Here is a 13,555-nt window from a genome sequence, read left to right on the forward strand (position 1 = left end):
TTTGGTCACCCTAAACTATAGCTTGCTAGCTACCATTATCTGGTGCTCACGACTTAGTAAGTGGTGCTCACAACTTAGTATGTGGTAGGGCTGAACGATTAATTGCATTTGCGATAATCTCGCGATATTTTAACGCGATTCTCTAACCGCACTGGCTGCGATTTGACTGGTCACGTGACTTGGGAGCGAGCCAAGCCGAGGACGAGCGGAGCATACCCGAGCAGAAGGCAGGGAGGTGGAGAAGTGAAGTCAACACAGCGCACTTTTGGGCGTTTTCACACCAGCACTATTTGGTCCGGTTAAAACGAACTCTGGTCCGTTTGTAACATTAGTGCGGTTCGATTGAGCAGGTGTAAAAACAGTAATCGCACTCAGGTGCGGATCAAAAGAACCTGACCGAGACCAGCTAGAGGAGGTGGTCTCGGTCCGGTACCAAACGAACTCTGGAGCTGTTCGCTTGTGGTGAGAACGTGATCCGGTCTCGTTTGGATCCAGCTATTAAATATAAGCCATTTATTTGAGCTAAACTGCTGATAAAGCAAGCACAGTTTAAACTGATATATTAGCCAGATAACGCTAATTACCACAGCTGTGAACAAACACTGTGTCCATGCACGCGCTGCATTCACTGCTCTGTTTATTATGTATAAATCTGCGCTGCATTCATAGCTCACAGCCGCGTGACTCTGTTTATTATGTATAAATGTGCGCTGCATGCAGAAACACTGTGTTTGAAAGTGCAGCGTTCAGTGTTAAAGCACAGATATTTGCGCTGGAACACAAAATCTTCTCGCTGTATTTACTTTTTTCGTATATTTATATTTAATGTACTCCCGTGTCAGACAGCTCTGACCAATCAGAGGACACAGGCTGCTCGCGTGGTTTATTGATGCGCATTTTGGTGCGTTTACATTTATGCCTGTGGGAAACCAGACCGAACAGAGCGAGAAAACGCTCCAAGTAAACGAACTCATTAGAAACGAACTACAGGTGTGAAAACGCCCTTGTTGCACAATGGCTTCAGGCTCGACAGAACACATCAGTTGTGTAGAATTACTTTGGCTTTAAAAAAGAAGATGCTGCTCAACGTCAGGTACTGTGCTAAACGTGCCTTGCTACTGTTGCTACGACGCTACAAACCTTTTTCAGCATTTAAAAAAACACCACAAAGCCTTGTGTGGTATTTGCAAGGCTAAAATGCCAACGACCAGTGCTGCATCTTCAAATACAGAAAATAACGAGTTGGTTAAAGCAGATTCTCTTTATGTTTTTTTGCACTTTAATTTTTCATGATGTTACTAGCTGGAGAGCAGTAAGTTAAATTTTGTATATCTATTGTTTTTCCTAATTAAAAAAAATGGTGAAAAGGAAAAGCTATTTATCTATTTATTTTTCTAAAAAAAAAAACAAATGGTGAAAAGGAAAAGCATATATTTTTTTGCTTTATTGTTATCTGTGCTTTAAGTAAATCTGACATTGTTTATTATTAAACAGATTGATTTATTGCTTCTGTTGTTGAAAAATACTTGAAGACAAAAAAAATCGCATTTTAAATCGCAATCGCAATTTATAGATAAAAAATTGCAATTAGATTATTTTCCAAAATCGTTCAGCCCTAGTATGTGGTGCTCACGACTAAGTATGTGGTGCTCACAACTAAGTATGTCCTGCTCACGACGTTCTATGTAAAAAAAAAAAAACGTCCCTTTAGGGGCTCCGTACTTTCCATACTTACATTTTTTTGGACTGGTCGAAAATGTTCTCTTTGTTTGTGTTTGTAGCATGTGTGCAGAAAAGGCTTTTTCTAGGTCTTTGGAGCTGGTCTGTGGGTTGACTTCTCCTCAGCTTATATTAGATTTTGCTTGGCCTGCCACTTTTGGTCTTAACTAGAACTGTGCCTGTGGTCTTCCATTTCATCATTGTTTTCATCACAGTGGAAACTGTCAGCTGAAATCTTTCTGCAAAGAGGAGAAAAGCTTGCATTTGGCACCTTAACTCTTTCTTATATTTGGATTCACCTGGGTATGTAGGTTAAGGGTCAATAAACTTACAAAACAAATGGTCTGTTCCAGTAATTAATTCTATAGGTATTCAAATCAATAAAACGTCAAAGGTGCCCAAATTAATGTATACATTAATGTTAAAATATTTTAATGACTAACATAAATAGCAATACTAATAAGAAATCCCTATAAACAAAATACGTCGTAAAGTCGTACACAGAGTTGTTGCCATTTACTTTAAATGGGTGACAGACATATATTTTGGGCTAGTTTAAGCTTCTGAAGGGCGGGGTTTTAGAATGACTCTGAGCTGGATATTTTTGTTGGACCTGGCAACCCTGAATTCAGTAAAGATATTTATGTCTATAAACCAAACTACACTGATTTAAGCATTTTAGTGCTGTAGGTTAGTTACACAAACCACACACACCCCTCTCAGTCCCTCACTCAGTCCTACAGGCAGCGTTGGGCGCTCTGGTCTCGGTGTGTTTTGGAGAAGCTAAATACGGTCAGTCTGTTTCACAGTTTTAAGGAACAGCGCGATTTCGGCCGCTTTATCGCTGCAGGGGCACCGCGCTGTTCCCGGGGGAAATACCGGGGCTGTGTTGTAAGTTCCTGTGACAGCAGCAGCCTGGTGTTTAGTTAGCTAATGCTAGCTAGCTCCGTGCAGCTTCTCCTGTGTACAAATATAACATTCCTGCAGTTCAGGTCCTCGCATCTCTGCCTTTTATCAGTCTTAATGAAGCCAGACCGCATTAAATCAGCATGTTTCTTTCACTGAGTGAATTTACAGTGCAGCTGAAGTCAGCTAGCTAACGCGCTGATGTGATGGATTTAACCAAACATTACATTATTTTAAAAACCAAAATAGCTTTTCTCGGTCCATAAAAGGAAACACTAAGATGTGTAGAGCACATTTTATGATTTTGTTTTTTTTACTTTCAGGGTATTTTTATTTTTCCAAAACTTATCATGTCCTGGAAATTGCTCATTTTTAAATTCCATGATTTTTTTAAATGGTGCAAGCAGTTAAATCTGCTCTTTAACTGTCCAAATGCCATTTCAATGCATGCCCTTGTCTTGAAATGGGGACGGATCAAGCTCCTCGCTTCATCTGTTGTAGGGTTTGCATCTGGCATAAGCAGAAAAGGTGGGTAAAGAAAGTGTCAGGGAAAGATGGAGGTTGATAATGGAGTATACCACCACATTTGTAGGTTGTCCTAAAAAAAAAAAAGTTTATAAATTAGGGAAGAAATTAATAAAAAATCGTAAGTGAATCCCAGCCAAGCTCGGGTGACAAGCATGGAGTCACCTAAAAATGAGAACTCTATGCAACTATTCTACAAAGACAGGACAGTTGCCCTTAAGCCAAACTAAAGCCGCCAGCACTACAATTAGGCTAATATAATAATTAATATAAATTAAGACTGTTACCTTAAATGTTTTGGTTTGGTTATGTATGATTTGGTTTGATATGATGTAGGTTTGTTGGAATAGGCCTACTTTGGTCCACTGGATAGCATGCTGAAGCCTTTGATTTGTTTGATCATCTGTTGGTTAGTACAACTTTGCAGGATGGGGTGGGTTTGTGTTGCAGTTCCCTTTTGTTAGGTCTAGTGGGGTGTCCATGTTTGGTCACACCATTTTTCTTTTGGGGGTGGATTTTGGGTGATATTTTTTTTTGGTACAACTTTTGGGTTGAGGGCACCGCCATGGTGGTTGGGTTTTGTGGCTTTGGCCAGGGGACTTCAACGCTACTGGTATTTGGGTGCTTAAAGAGACTTGACTCTTGGAAGTTGTATGAAGACTAGGTTGAGTTTAGGTAGTTTTGTTTAATAGTTAGTGGGAACTGCAATTTCATTTCCCTCTCCTTCTGTTGTTTGGTTGCTAAATTTATCCAGGTTATCTATGGCTTCTGTTAGTCATATTTCTTCTGGTTGCTAAATTTATCCAGGTTATCTATGGCTTCTGTTGGTCATATTTCTTCTGAGGTCAGCTGCTTGAAGTGAGTCGTCATGATGTTGGGTTATCAATCACTGATAAGCGATTGAAGGAGAACATAAAAGCTATTTTGAAGTCTGCATTGGTAGAGCAGGGTGTTTTTAAAGGCTTTACCAGTTTCTAGTAGTCCCTTAACTTTGCGTACTTATTTAATTTTGAACAGCAAAAGGAGTTAATTTTGTTGGAGGCTGCTGCTAAGAAGTTGATTCAGACACAGCTAGAGGTGGAAAAGCAGATGGAATTGTCTAGGCATAAGTTGGAGCAGAAGAGACTTAAGGTTGAGCAATATCGTTTGGATTTTGTTAAGGCAGGGAGGCTCTCTGGGGCTGGATTTTCAGCTGGTATTGTTAAGTCAACCAGTTTTGATGTAGTTAAATATCTTCAGCTACATCTGACTGTCTATAAGGCTACTGTTTTTGGATTAATTTGTCTTGATTATTAAGGCTTCATTTGATTGTCAGTGAAGTGAAGAGTCTGTTAAGAGGGACTCTACTTGGCATCATTCTTCTAACTCTGGGATGTGTGCTGCAGGGGAGCAAGTGAGTAATTTACCTAAGGTTAGAAATCTTGAAAATATGTGCCATTACTGTCATGCCAGTGGTTATTGGCAAAATGAATGTTTAGTTTTGAAGGCAAAAACGGAGGACTCTCTTTTGAAAACACATTTTAGAAGTGCTCCAGTCACTGTAAAACCTGTTAGATTGGTTCCTCCTATTTTTAAATGATTAAATGATTATAACTTAATTTTAAAATGTCTAGTTGTGTCCTCTAGTATGAATGAATTTCATTTCATGTTTTTGGGGAAAAAAGTTTCTATTTAGCCCTGCTTTAGATCACTGAATTAGGTCTCTGAAGAAAGACGTGATTTTTGGCTCTTGCTTATAAATATATAGACATGCCAACATATTGACAGTACATTTTCCATAACAAAAAAAATATTATTTATAAAAAAAAAAAACTTATTTTATGTATTTTCATAATTTCAAAAATGAAGTTTATACTGTAGAAACAAAGAAGTAAAGAAGGGATATTTCTTTTGAAATTCAGGTGAAGAATATCCCATAAAACAAATTGAACATAAGTTTTATTTCATTCTTTTGGATGATTAACTTTTTTTTTATATTTAAATTTACTAATCATATTTGTATTTATACTTATTCCTAATTCTATGTTTAAATATAAAAGTCTAGGTTATGTCTAAATACTTTTTCCACATAAGAGTTGATCAATCAATATAATTTAATTTTAACTAAAGTGGGGTGTTAAAGATTATCTAATTGTAATAAACTTTATTAATTCACATAAGCAAAGTACACTTCAATTATTATGCTGTAGGTATGTTTGAAGACACATGCAACATTTTTATTTCTTTACTTTATTAATTTCAGCCAGTGTCATTAGCTCTGACTTTAAAATTCAAAATCAACAAATGAAGAGACTAGGATGCCATGATATTGCTTTGCCACATCTTCAGCTGCCTTTCTTCTCCTCCACTCAGTAGTCCTGCTCCACGTTTTTGGTGGCTGAGCAGATGGTGTGGAGAAGGCAGGCTGTGGCAGCATAGGTGCAGGTTGTACGAAAGAGGTGGGATTAGGAAGCAGAAGTGCAGAAGGAGTGGAAATAGCAGGCTGAGGTGGCAAAGGTGTAGTGGTGTAGCAGGGTGGATGTGTGGCAGAAGGCGGTCCTCGCTGCACAGCCTGTCCAGACAGATCCAGAGGTGATGGGAAGACCAAAAGCCTTGAGTGTTCAGTTTTGTCAGGAACCTGTCTGGGCTCAGGCTGGGGCGTGGAAGAGGAATCCGCTTTGACAACACTGTCAGCTCCTGCTTCTTCTGCCAGTTGTTGTACCTATCAAAACAAATCATGTCAGTATGATACACTTATTCAGCATTCAACACTGTGCATCACCAACATTATTAACGTCAACTTAAGAACCTTACTTGCCACAGAGAGTGTCCGCTGGTTTAGCTCAAAAAGTTAAAATTCTGTTGCTTCCATGAGCCCTGGATTGCTCACAACCAGCCTCTTTATCCTGCTGTATTCCCACAGGATGACACCCCCGGGGTTATTTGCGCACAGCTCCCAAGCAGACGGCCTCCACAAGACAGCTTGCATGTGGCCACTGCGTAGGCCCTGTGCCTTGGCCCAGCAAAGAGCTGCATAAAATATGTGAAACAGACAAATTAGAATTTGGCAATAAAAGAAAAATGTGCATAGAAAAATGTGTGTAAAGAAGAAAAAAAAAACCTTACCGCTTCAACCTTTCTGTCCCACTACAAACTGAGGTCTTTGTGTGGCTGGCCTTAAATCGACCCTGAACGAGACACTCTTTGTATCTTGGCAAATACGAGACATGATGCTGGTCAGTTTCAGACAAACTGTTCCAGAGGGCTGTAATTTCTGTAACATGCTGTTCAGAAATCCAGTCCTCCACCTGTATGCTCACCAAGTACCTGGCCAGCCAGACCACACAGTCATACCCAGGAGCTCCATCGGGCTATCTGAACACCTGAGGCAAGGAAAAACAAAACAGGAAAAGAAAGATGAACCGGGTAAGCAAAAATTCCAATATTGTGCTAAGTTTGTTTTTTATTATGTTTGCTGTGAAACGTTCTTACAGCATCGTCCACCCCTGACGTTGCTGGTGAGGACAGGACAGGATCTGCAGAGGTGTCTTCTGGCACTTGAGGTTCAGCTGCTTCTGTTCCTGCCAAAGTGTCGAAGGAAAACAGGCTGTGGGGGAACTCTGCAACAGAAAGAGGTCCAACCGTACTTTTGGAACCCCTCATCCTGCCAGTCTGGAGCACTGTCTGGGGTGCCATCTGGAGAGTCAGAGTCACGACCGATGTCTTCCCTCAACTCCTTGCACTTCAGTAGAGGTACTCCACACCGATCAGCTCCCTTAATAAAAAATAATAAACAGTAAAATGTAAAGTAAATATACCAACTGAACAAAGATTTGCGTTTTTGGCTGACGAACAACAGTACACAAGTTCAGTCCGCAATAGTTACCCATGTACTCTCTAGGCTTTGTGCAATCCATAACCAGGCTCCGGCCAAGCAGCTGTTGGCTGAGCTGGTTAAGGCTGTGCTGCATCTGGCCACTGTAGCAGCGCAGCACAGGCTCCACCTTGTCTATCGCTGTGGCACAGTTCTCATTCTACCTCACCAACCCTTCTAGGAGGTATGCCTGGAAGTTCTCTGCATTTGCAGAGGTTCCTGTAAATTCAGAGAAACATACTGTAAGCACGACTACTTACAATACAATACTGTGGTAGGCCCCTGGGGTTAGGGGCGTGACCACTGTGACCCGGAAGGAGGAAGCACACAGAGATACACAGACACGGGGATTAAATGAAACTCAAAGCATACCTTTTATTTTAAACGCCCTCCACCACACCCAAAAACAACTTAAACAAACATAGCCCAATGGGGCTCTAGAGTCTGTAGAATTACTTAACTTTAGTTTAAGTTTAAATATGAGTCTCAGCCCTCAGCTCCCCAGTGTCAAGTCTCCCAAATGATGGCTGAGGCTGAGTATATATGCCTGTCTCAACTGGCGGCTCAATCAGCCCTCATGCGGGCCAGCTGAGACAGGCATGGCTTTGCGCTCTGGCGTGGGGCGGACCCACAACTCCCCCGCCTCCTCACGCCACAATACATACAAACACAATGAAGTTTAAAGAGCAAAAGCACACACCAGGAATGAAGTTGTTGAGGTTGTAATGAAACGACTCCAGGCAGGCGGAGCCCCGTGCACAGCGGTAGACAGGAAGGATGACTCCTCCCTTGGTCACTTGCCCAGTCTTGTGGTAGAGCTGGAGTCCTGGAGGATCCTGGATGCAACGCATGTGCTGACGCTGTGTGTCCCAAATAGCGCCCATCCGTTCAGCATTCAGCAGGGGGATGCCCATCGTGTCCCTGACATCACTAAACGCAGCCAGCAGCTGACCGATGAGCTCCTCTGTCTCCTCTGCACCACGTGTGTGGCGGCGACAGTGTCGAGCAAGCATCTTCGCAGTCAGATGATGGTTGAGCTTGTCCTCCGTCAGACCCACGACACCCTGCTTCTGCTCCAACTCCGACTGAACAGCCTCCCGCAGACGAGCCACATCCTCTGCATCCCACTTGAAAATGCAGCCGGAGAGCTTTGCCATGAAGAGGCCGTACAGCTGGTGACTGTCAGTGGTGACGCCTATTGCGAATCTTCGCATCAGGTGCCACACATCCAGCCTGATGACCAGCTCCCCCCAGTCGCTGAACATTGCCGCAGTCCTGGACATTCCAGCTCCAGAGCAGCAGTCCCTGTCCATGTACAGGGGCTTAGGCGGAGGGACTCCTGCATCTCTTTTGAAATTCCCGTTACCATGGGTAGCAGCCCGGTACCTTTACAAGCAGTAAGCACGGACATGAGCACCTGCCCATGCTCATTACCTACGTTTGTGACCCAGGCTGCTGTCCCACCTGCAACTCCAGCCAGCTTCTTGGTAACCTGAGCACAAAACAACAATATTAATATACTATTATTCATTTAATATTAATTTACTGTAACTGTTCAGATAAATAAGTCTGTGTGAATGTTACATAGATTTTACCTTCTTTGTTGAATCCATTTTTAAAATGGATGCAAAGATGGAGTTCACCCTGGCCTTCATTTCACCGATCCGCGTACGGACATCCTCAGCGTGGACCGTGAGGAGCCAGTGAGGGGAGGGGATAGGCAACATCGCCGGTGGATCCGCCACATGCTTAACCGCAGCACCTGGGACCTGGAACTTTTTACACTCTGCAAGATACTGCAGAGTTCTTGTCATCCAGGCCTCACTGTGCTGCTCTCTCAGCTGCAGGTAAAGCATGGAGACGCTGTTGCCAAGGGACCTCTGTCTAATCAGCCGGACCACCTTGATGTCACAGGAAAATATGGAGGAAAGAGGTGACAGGTAGGGGGAACAAAGGGGGTTAACGACACTAGAACAACTTGGAGAAGGGGGGGGAGGAGGTAACAGGCACAGTGAACAAAAGAGGCTAACGAGCACACGCATTTCAAAAGGCACTACGCAAGCATTCCAGAGAACAAAGGGAGGGAGAAGTGTCAAACACTTACGTCCTTATTAAGCCCCCATTTAACCCCTTTTTTCACAGACACAGTCTGGCACCGTCACTTTTTAGTAAAAATCAGAAGTCCACAAGAACTTCTCATGCATTAGTTAGCATTTTACCAAATGATTACGATAAACACGTCTTATATTATATTTCTTTCCTACCTGTACATGGTAGGAAATGGCAGGAAACCTAGAACGATGGCAGGGTCCAGTTGCTCCAGAATGTCATGTAACCATGCTGCCACCTTCGTCCAACAACGATGGCATTCAAGGTATTTCGTGGCCATGTAGTACCAGCCGTCTAAGTCCAGCACCTTCCTGGCTGTCTTGTACAGGTTGCACGATGTTAGCCGCTGACCAGCCCATTTGCAGTCCGGTTCCATGCACAAGATCTTGAAGCCCCACATGCGGTAGGGCATCCAAAGACCGAAAGGTCGGGTGAAGAAGGCTTCAGGTGAAGATGAGTGCTGATGATGGACGGAGTGTGGTGGTGGAGGATACCAACACATTTGTAGGCTGTCTGTAAGAACAGCCTTCCATGCCTTACCTCTCCTAAACATGGCATGGCCAAGCCACTCGTGCTGCTCCCTTGGGAGATGGTTCTTCTAGCTCGCAACAGAGATAATGTCGGTCAGTGTATGTTCGTGTTTAAGGCAACCTAATACCTCTATGCCACTAGTCTACAAATGCAAGACAGACAGACAAGGCAGGTGCACTAAAGCAAAACTACAAGCAGGCTAATATTCAGCAATCCATTTAGGATTTGTATCTTAAATCCTTCACCATCCTTCTTTATATAGTAACATATACACAGATTTATGTCAGGGAATTTGTCAGGTCATGTTTAGCATAGGTTATACACATTTAATACCTGGTACATCCAGCTCTGATGCACATGCCACCAGCTCCTCGTCTGTGGGCTCTGAGAAACACAAGATGATTTGTGCCTTCAATGTGATGACCGACAATACGGGATTATAGAATGACCATTTCCTGAGCTAAGTTATTAAATCAATGAAGCATGTTTAGAATATTTCTTGCCAGGTGCTTAATCAGCCAGTCCTGTAGCTGCTGGAGCCAAAGTGTACTGTAAGCCAGAGAGGATGAGGAGCCATACATCTTTTCTGCATCCATCTTTTGGAAGTAATTCTGGAGGGCATCCATTTTGGTTCCAGGCCTACACTTCTTCCCTCTGAGCCCTTTGATGTAGCTGTTTCAATAGGAAGTATAGAAGAAAATCACACTTTTATTCATGCTGCATTAAATACTTTCACAGAATATTCTAACACAGTTCATAATGCGTTAACAGAAGAAAGTCCTTACCTTTTTATTTCTTTTCAGCCTTTAGCTTGTGTGTACCGGAGCCCACCAGATAGACCTCAGATGAGGTGTCCTGTTGCCTCCGATGTTTGATGGCATCAGCAACCTTAGGGAAGGAGTCTGCATATCTGAGGATTATGTCTTTATTATTCATAAGGACATTGTCACTTATGTTGCCAGACTCCCTCACCTTTTGGTGCCCTGCCAGGACCTTCACACAGCGAGTACAGTGTCATTCTCCAGGAGCCACTTGAAGGTCTTTCCTCGGTACTGGCCAAAGTGAATAGCGCACTCACTTGCTATCAGTTGGTTGTCCCAAAATAAATTATTTCGATTTTGTGGTTTAATTTAAGTGGTCTGCTCTGATGAGGTTTAAAAACAAGTTTAAATGTAGCATTCCAAATAGAATCACACTAATAAACAAAAACATTATTTAACATTTTAAATCAAGCATATAATGGTGAGATTTTCATATATAGGACAGGATGTTACAGAATAACAATTTATTGAAAACTCAATTTCACCAAAAATTCAACACATTTTTCAGTCTTTTTTTCCCCAGACAAGTGCCAGTGCACAGTAGAGTTTAAATTATCTGCCTGAACCGATGCCCGACCCGAACTAAGGCCAAGTCGAGCCAAGATTTCCCACCACTTTCACGTCGGGCTCAAGAATATGCTCTGTAATGTAGGTGTCCTTTTTTTATATGCTATTTTTATTTTATATAAATAAATACTTTTCAACAAACTTCTGAGTCGCCGAGCAGCTGAATACAGGAAACCATCGTCCGACATGCTAGCTGTTCAATTCAAAGCTTCAATTAAGGTTCCTTTATTTCGTACCCAAAAAAATCCAGGCATAAAAATAATCAGTGAAACGGTTCATATACTTCCATACTTCACAGCAATGATCCACAATGAATGTTTACATCGGCAAAAACTACAGCATGAGTGGTCAGCAAAAAGTATGCTTCCCCCATCACCCACTTACTACTCACTTTCACCAAGAGAGTGAACAGCTGATATTAAAAATGACAACCACCACCAAAACCACATCACCCAAGCCTACACCTGTCTGCTACAGCCGTATTGCTGTTTTTTTTGTGTGTGTGTTTTTGCACTTAGGCTACAATATAAAAAAGTTAGTTTGTTTAGAAAGTATTTTATATTCTTAAACCATGTTAAATAATTAGATTAGATACAAGTCATTCAGACATAATTTTTGTAGCCTAATTTACCGATGTTTAGGTCTGTGGGTCATTGTTTGTGTTTGTGTTTAATCTTTCGGAGATCTGTTCTTAATCAACGCTTTTCGTCAATAATAAGTCAAATGTTGCAATTTTAACATCATTCTGAACAGATTTCGCTTAATCAAACAGCCCAAGTGTGTTTAAAAAGCTCAAATTAAGGCTTTATTAAAAAAAAAAACCTCAGTTTTAAATCAGGTTATTGGGATTAATACATTAAAAATCATGCTATATACAGAGAACGACACAGAAGATCGTTCCAATATTAGTATACAGAGAAGATTAGCATGTTCATGCAATTATTTTAAACTTTTAATATCTAACCACCCTCAGACAGCCTGTAACTTTCAGTTGAGTTTTTCTTACCTTGTTATTTATTTTAATTATTTTGTTTTTTATTTATCTAATTTTATGTTTTACCATTTAGCCCTTTTATTTTATTTATTTTATTCATTTCATCCTTTATTTGTTTTGTTACTGCCTTTACTTTTGGCCTTTTACATTTTTATTTAATTTATTTTCTTCCTTTTTATATATATATTTTTTACTTTTACTTATTATTATTATTATTATTATTACTTTTAATTTCATCACTTACATTTTTATAATTGTGGTTATTTTAGTCCTTTATTTTTTTTAAACTGTGTTTATATTTTATTATTCTACATATTTATCTTTGTTTTATTGCTCTACATTTTAGCCTGTTTGCATATTCTTTTATTTTAAATTAGTTAATTTTTTCGTAATTAAATCTTACATTGTTTGTTTTTATAATTTAAATTTAAGTTTCAAACTCTGTAACCTCGGCTACATTGAAAATGAGGGTTACCCTCAATGTATCTACAGAGTAATAATAAAGGTTGGTTGATTGATGTTCTGCTGGAGCCACTGGTTCTACTGAAGCCAATGGTGGACCATATCTGGAAAGCAATCAGTGGTGGGGTCAATGCTTTCCTTCTTTCTGACCAAATACCCTACCTCATCAAACCCTTCATCCTCCCACTTTGACTACTCGTCTGGGGTGTCACCTAGAGCCTCTGGATTGCGGCGGATGTCCTTCCTCAGCTCCTTGAACTGCTAGAAGTAGAGGTACTCAACACCAATTGGCTCCCTGAAAGACAATACAATTTAAAAAGAGTAACAGTTTTGCATTTGTGTTTCTGATTGGTCAACAGCGGCGTAATGATTCTGATGAGAATAGTAACCTGTCGGCAACAAGCTTGCAGTTGAGCAACTGTTGACTGAGCTGGGTCAGACTGTGCTGCAGATGACTACGCACGCACACATACAGACACAATCCAAATCAGTACACTCACCAGGTGTGAAGTAATTTAAATGGTGATGAAATGATTCCAGGAAGGTGGTGCCCTGTCAGCTGTTAGCTGCTCCGTCTTCACATAAAGCTGCAGCCCTGGAGGATTCCGAGATGCCCACCACTGACGTGTGCTCCCCTGCCTACGCTGCCTTATGGCCTCAGCAACCTCAGGGTAGAAGGTGGCGTACTTGAGAACACCCTTATTGCTCATAAGGGCAATCTCGCACAGATCGCTGGACGACGACTCCTTCTGGTGACCAGTGAGGAACATGACAGCGTAGCCTATGTTGTTCTCCAAAAGCCATTTGAAACTCTTCCCTTGTTACTGGCCAAACTGGATAACGCTCGCACTTGCTACCAGCTGGTTTTCCCGAGGGTCTTCCTCTCAGGCCACCACCTTTCTTTTGGCTTCTACCCAGGTTACATCTCAATCCTGCATCTGGAAATTAGCACCTGACACTATGTGTGCCAAGATTGGTGAAGAGAAGATTGCTCTTCTGCAGACGCAAAAAACTTCCCAATCATCTTGGCTGGGTCTCCGCAGACCATGTGGGAATCTCCGGGAACAA

General features: G+C 41.6%; 1 protein-coding gene across 7 annotated transcripts; it reads right to left on the reverse strand.

The window, feature by feature from the left end:
- Window positions 1–5,382: 5,382 nt before the first annotated feature.
- Window positions 5,383–10,052, reverse strand: LOC103032619 (uncharacterized). 7 transcript variants are annotated; one of them, XM_049476878.1, is made up of 5 exons: window positions 9,268–10,052; window positions 8,599–8,844; window positions 7,704–8,495; window positions 7,016–7,222; window positions 5,383–6,904 (listed from the first exon to the last, which is right to left on the reverse strand). In XM_049476878.1, exons 3-4 carry the CDS (start codon window positions 8,314–8,316, stop codon window positions 7,164–7,166), a joined length of 672 nt encoding a protein of 223 aa, XP_049332835.1. In that variant the 5' UTR covers window positions 8,317–8,495; window positions 8,599–8,844; window positions 9,268–10,052; the 3' UTR covers window positions 5,383–6,904; window positions 7,016–7,163. The 7 variants fall into 7 exon arrangements, with proteins under 7 accessions (XP_049332835.1, XP_049332833.1, XP_049332831.1 ...); XM_049476876.1 differs by having other exon boundaries at window positions 8,599–8,904; XM_049476874.1 differs by having other exon boundaries at window positions 5,383–6,512; window positions 6,622–6,904; window positions 8,599–10,052.
- Between the last annotated feature and the right edge of the window lie 3,503 nt (window positions 10,053–13,555).

This window comes from Astyanax mexicanus, chromosome 4 (assembly GCF_023375975.1).
Source record: "Astyanax mexicanus isolate ESR-SI-001 chromosome 4, AstMex3_surface, whole genome shotgun sequence".
In the NCBI taxonomy this organism is placed as follows: domain Eukaryota; kingdom Metazoa; phylum Chordata; class Actinopteri; order Characiformes; family Acestrorhamphidae; genus Astyanax; species Astyanax mexicanus.

Bases quoted from the DNA above. Each gene is read 5' to 3' on its own strand.
- LOC103032619 (XM_049476872.1), bottom strand. From the start codon at position 9,045: ATGCGTGTGCTCGTTAGCCTCTTTTGTTCACTGTGCCTGTTACCTCCT. The intron at 8,496-8,598 runs GTAAAATCTATG...TTTTGTGCTCAG, and splicing joins AAATGGATTCAACAAAGAAG to GTTACCAAGAAGCTGGCTGG.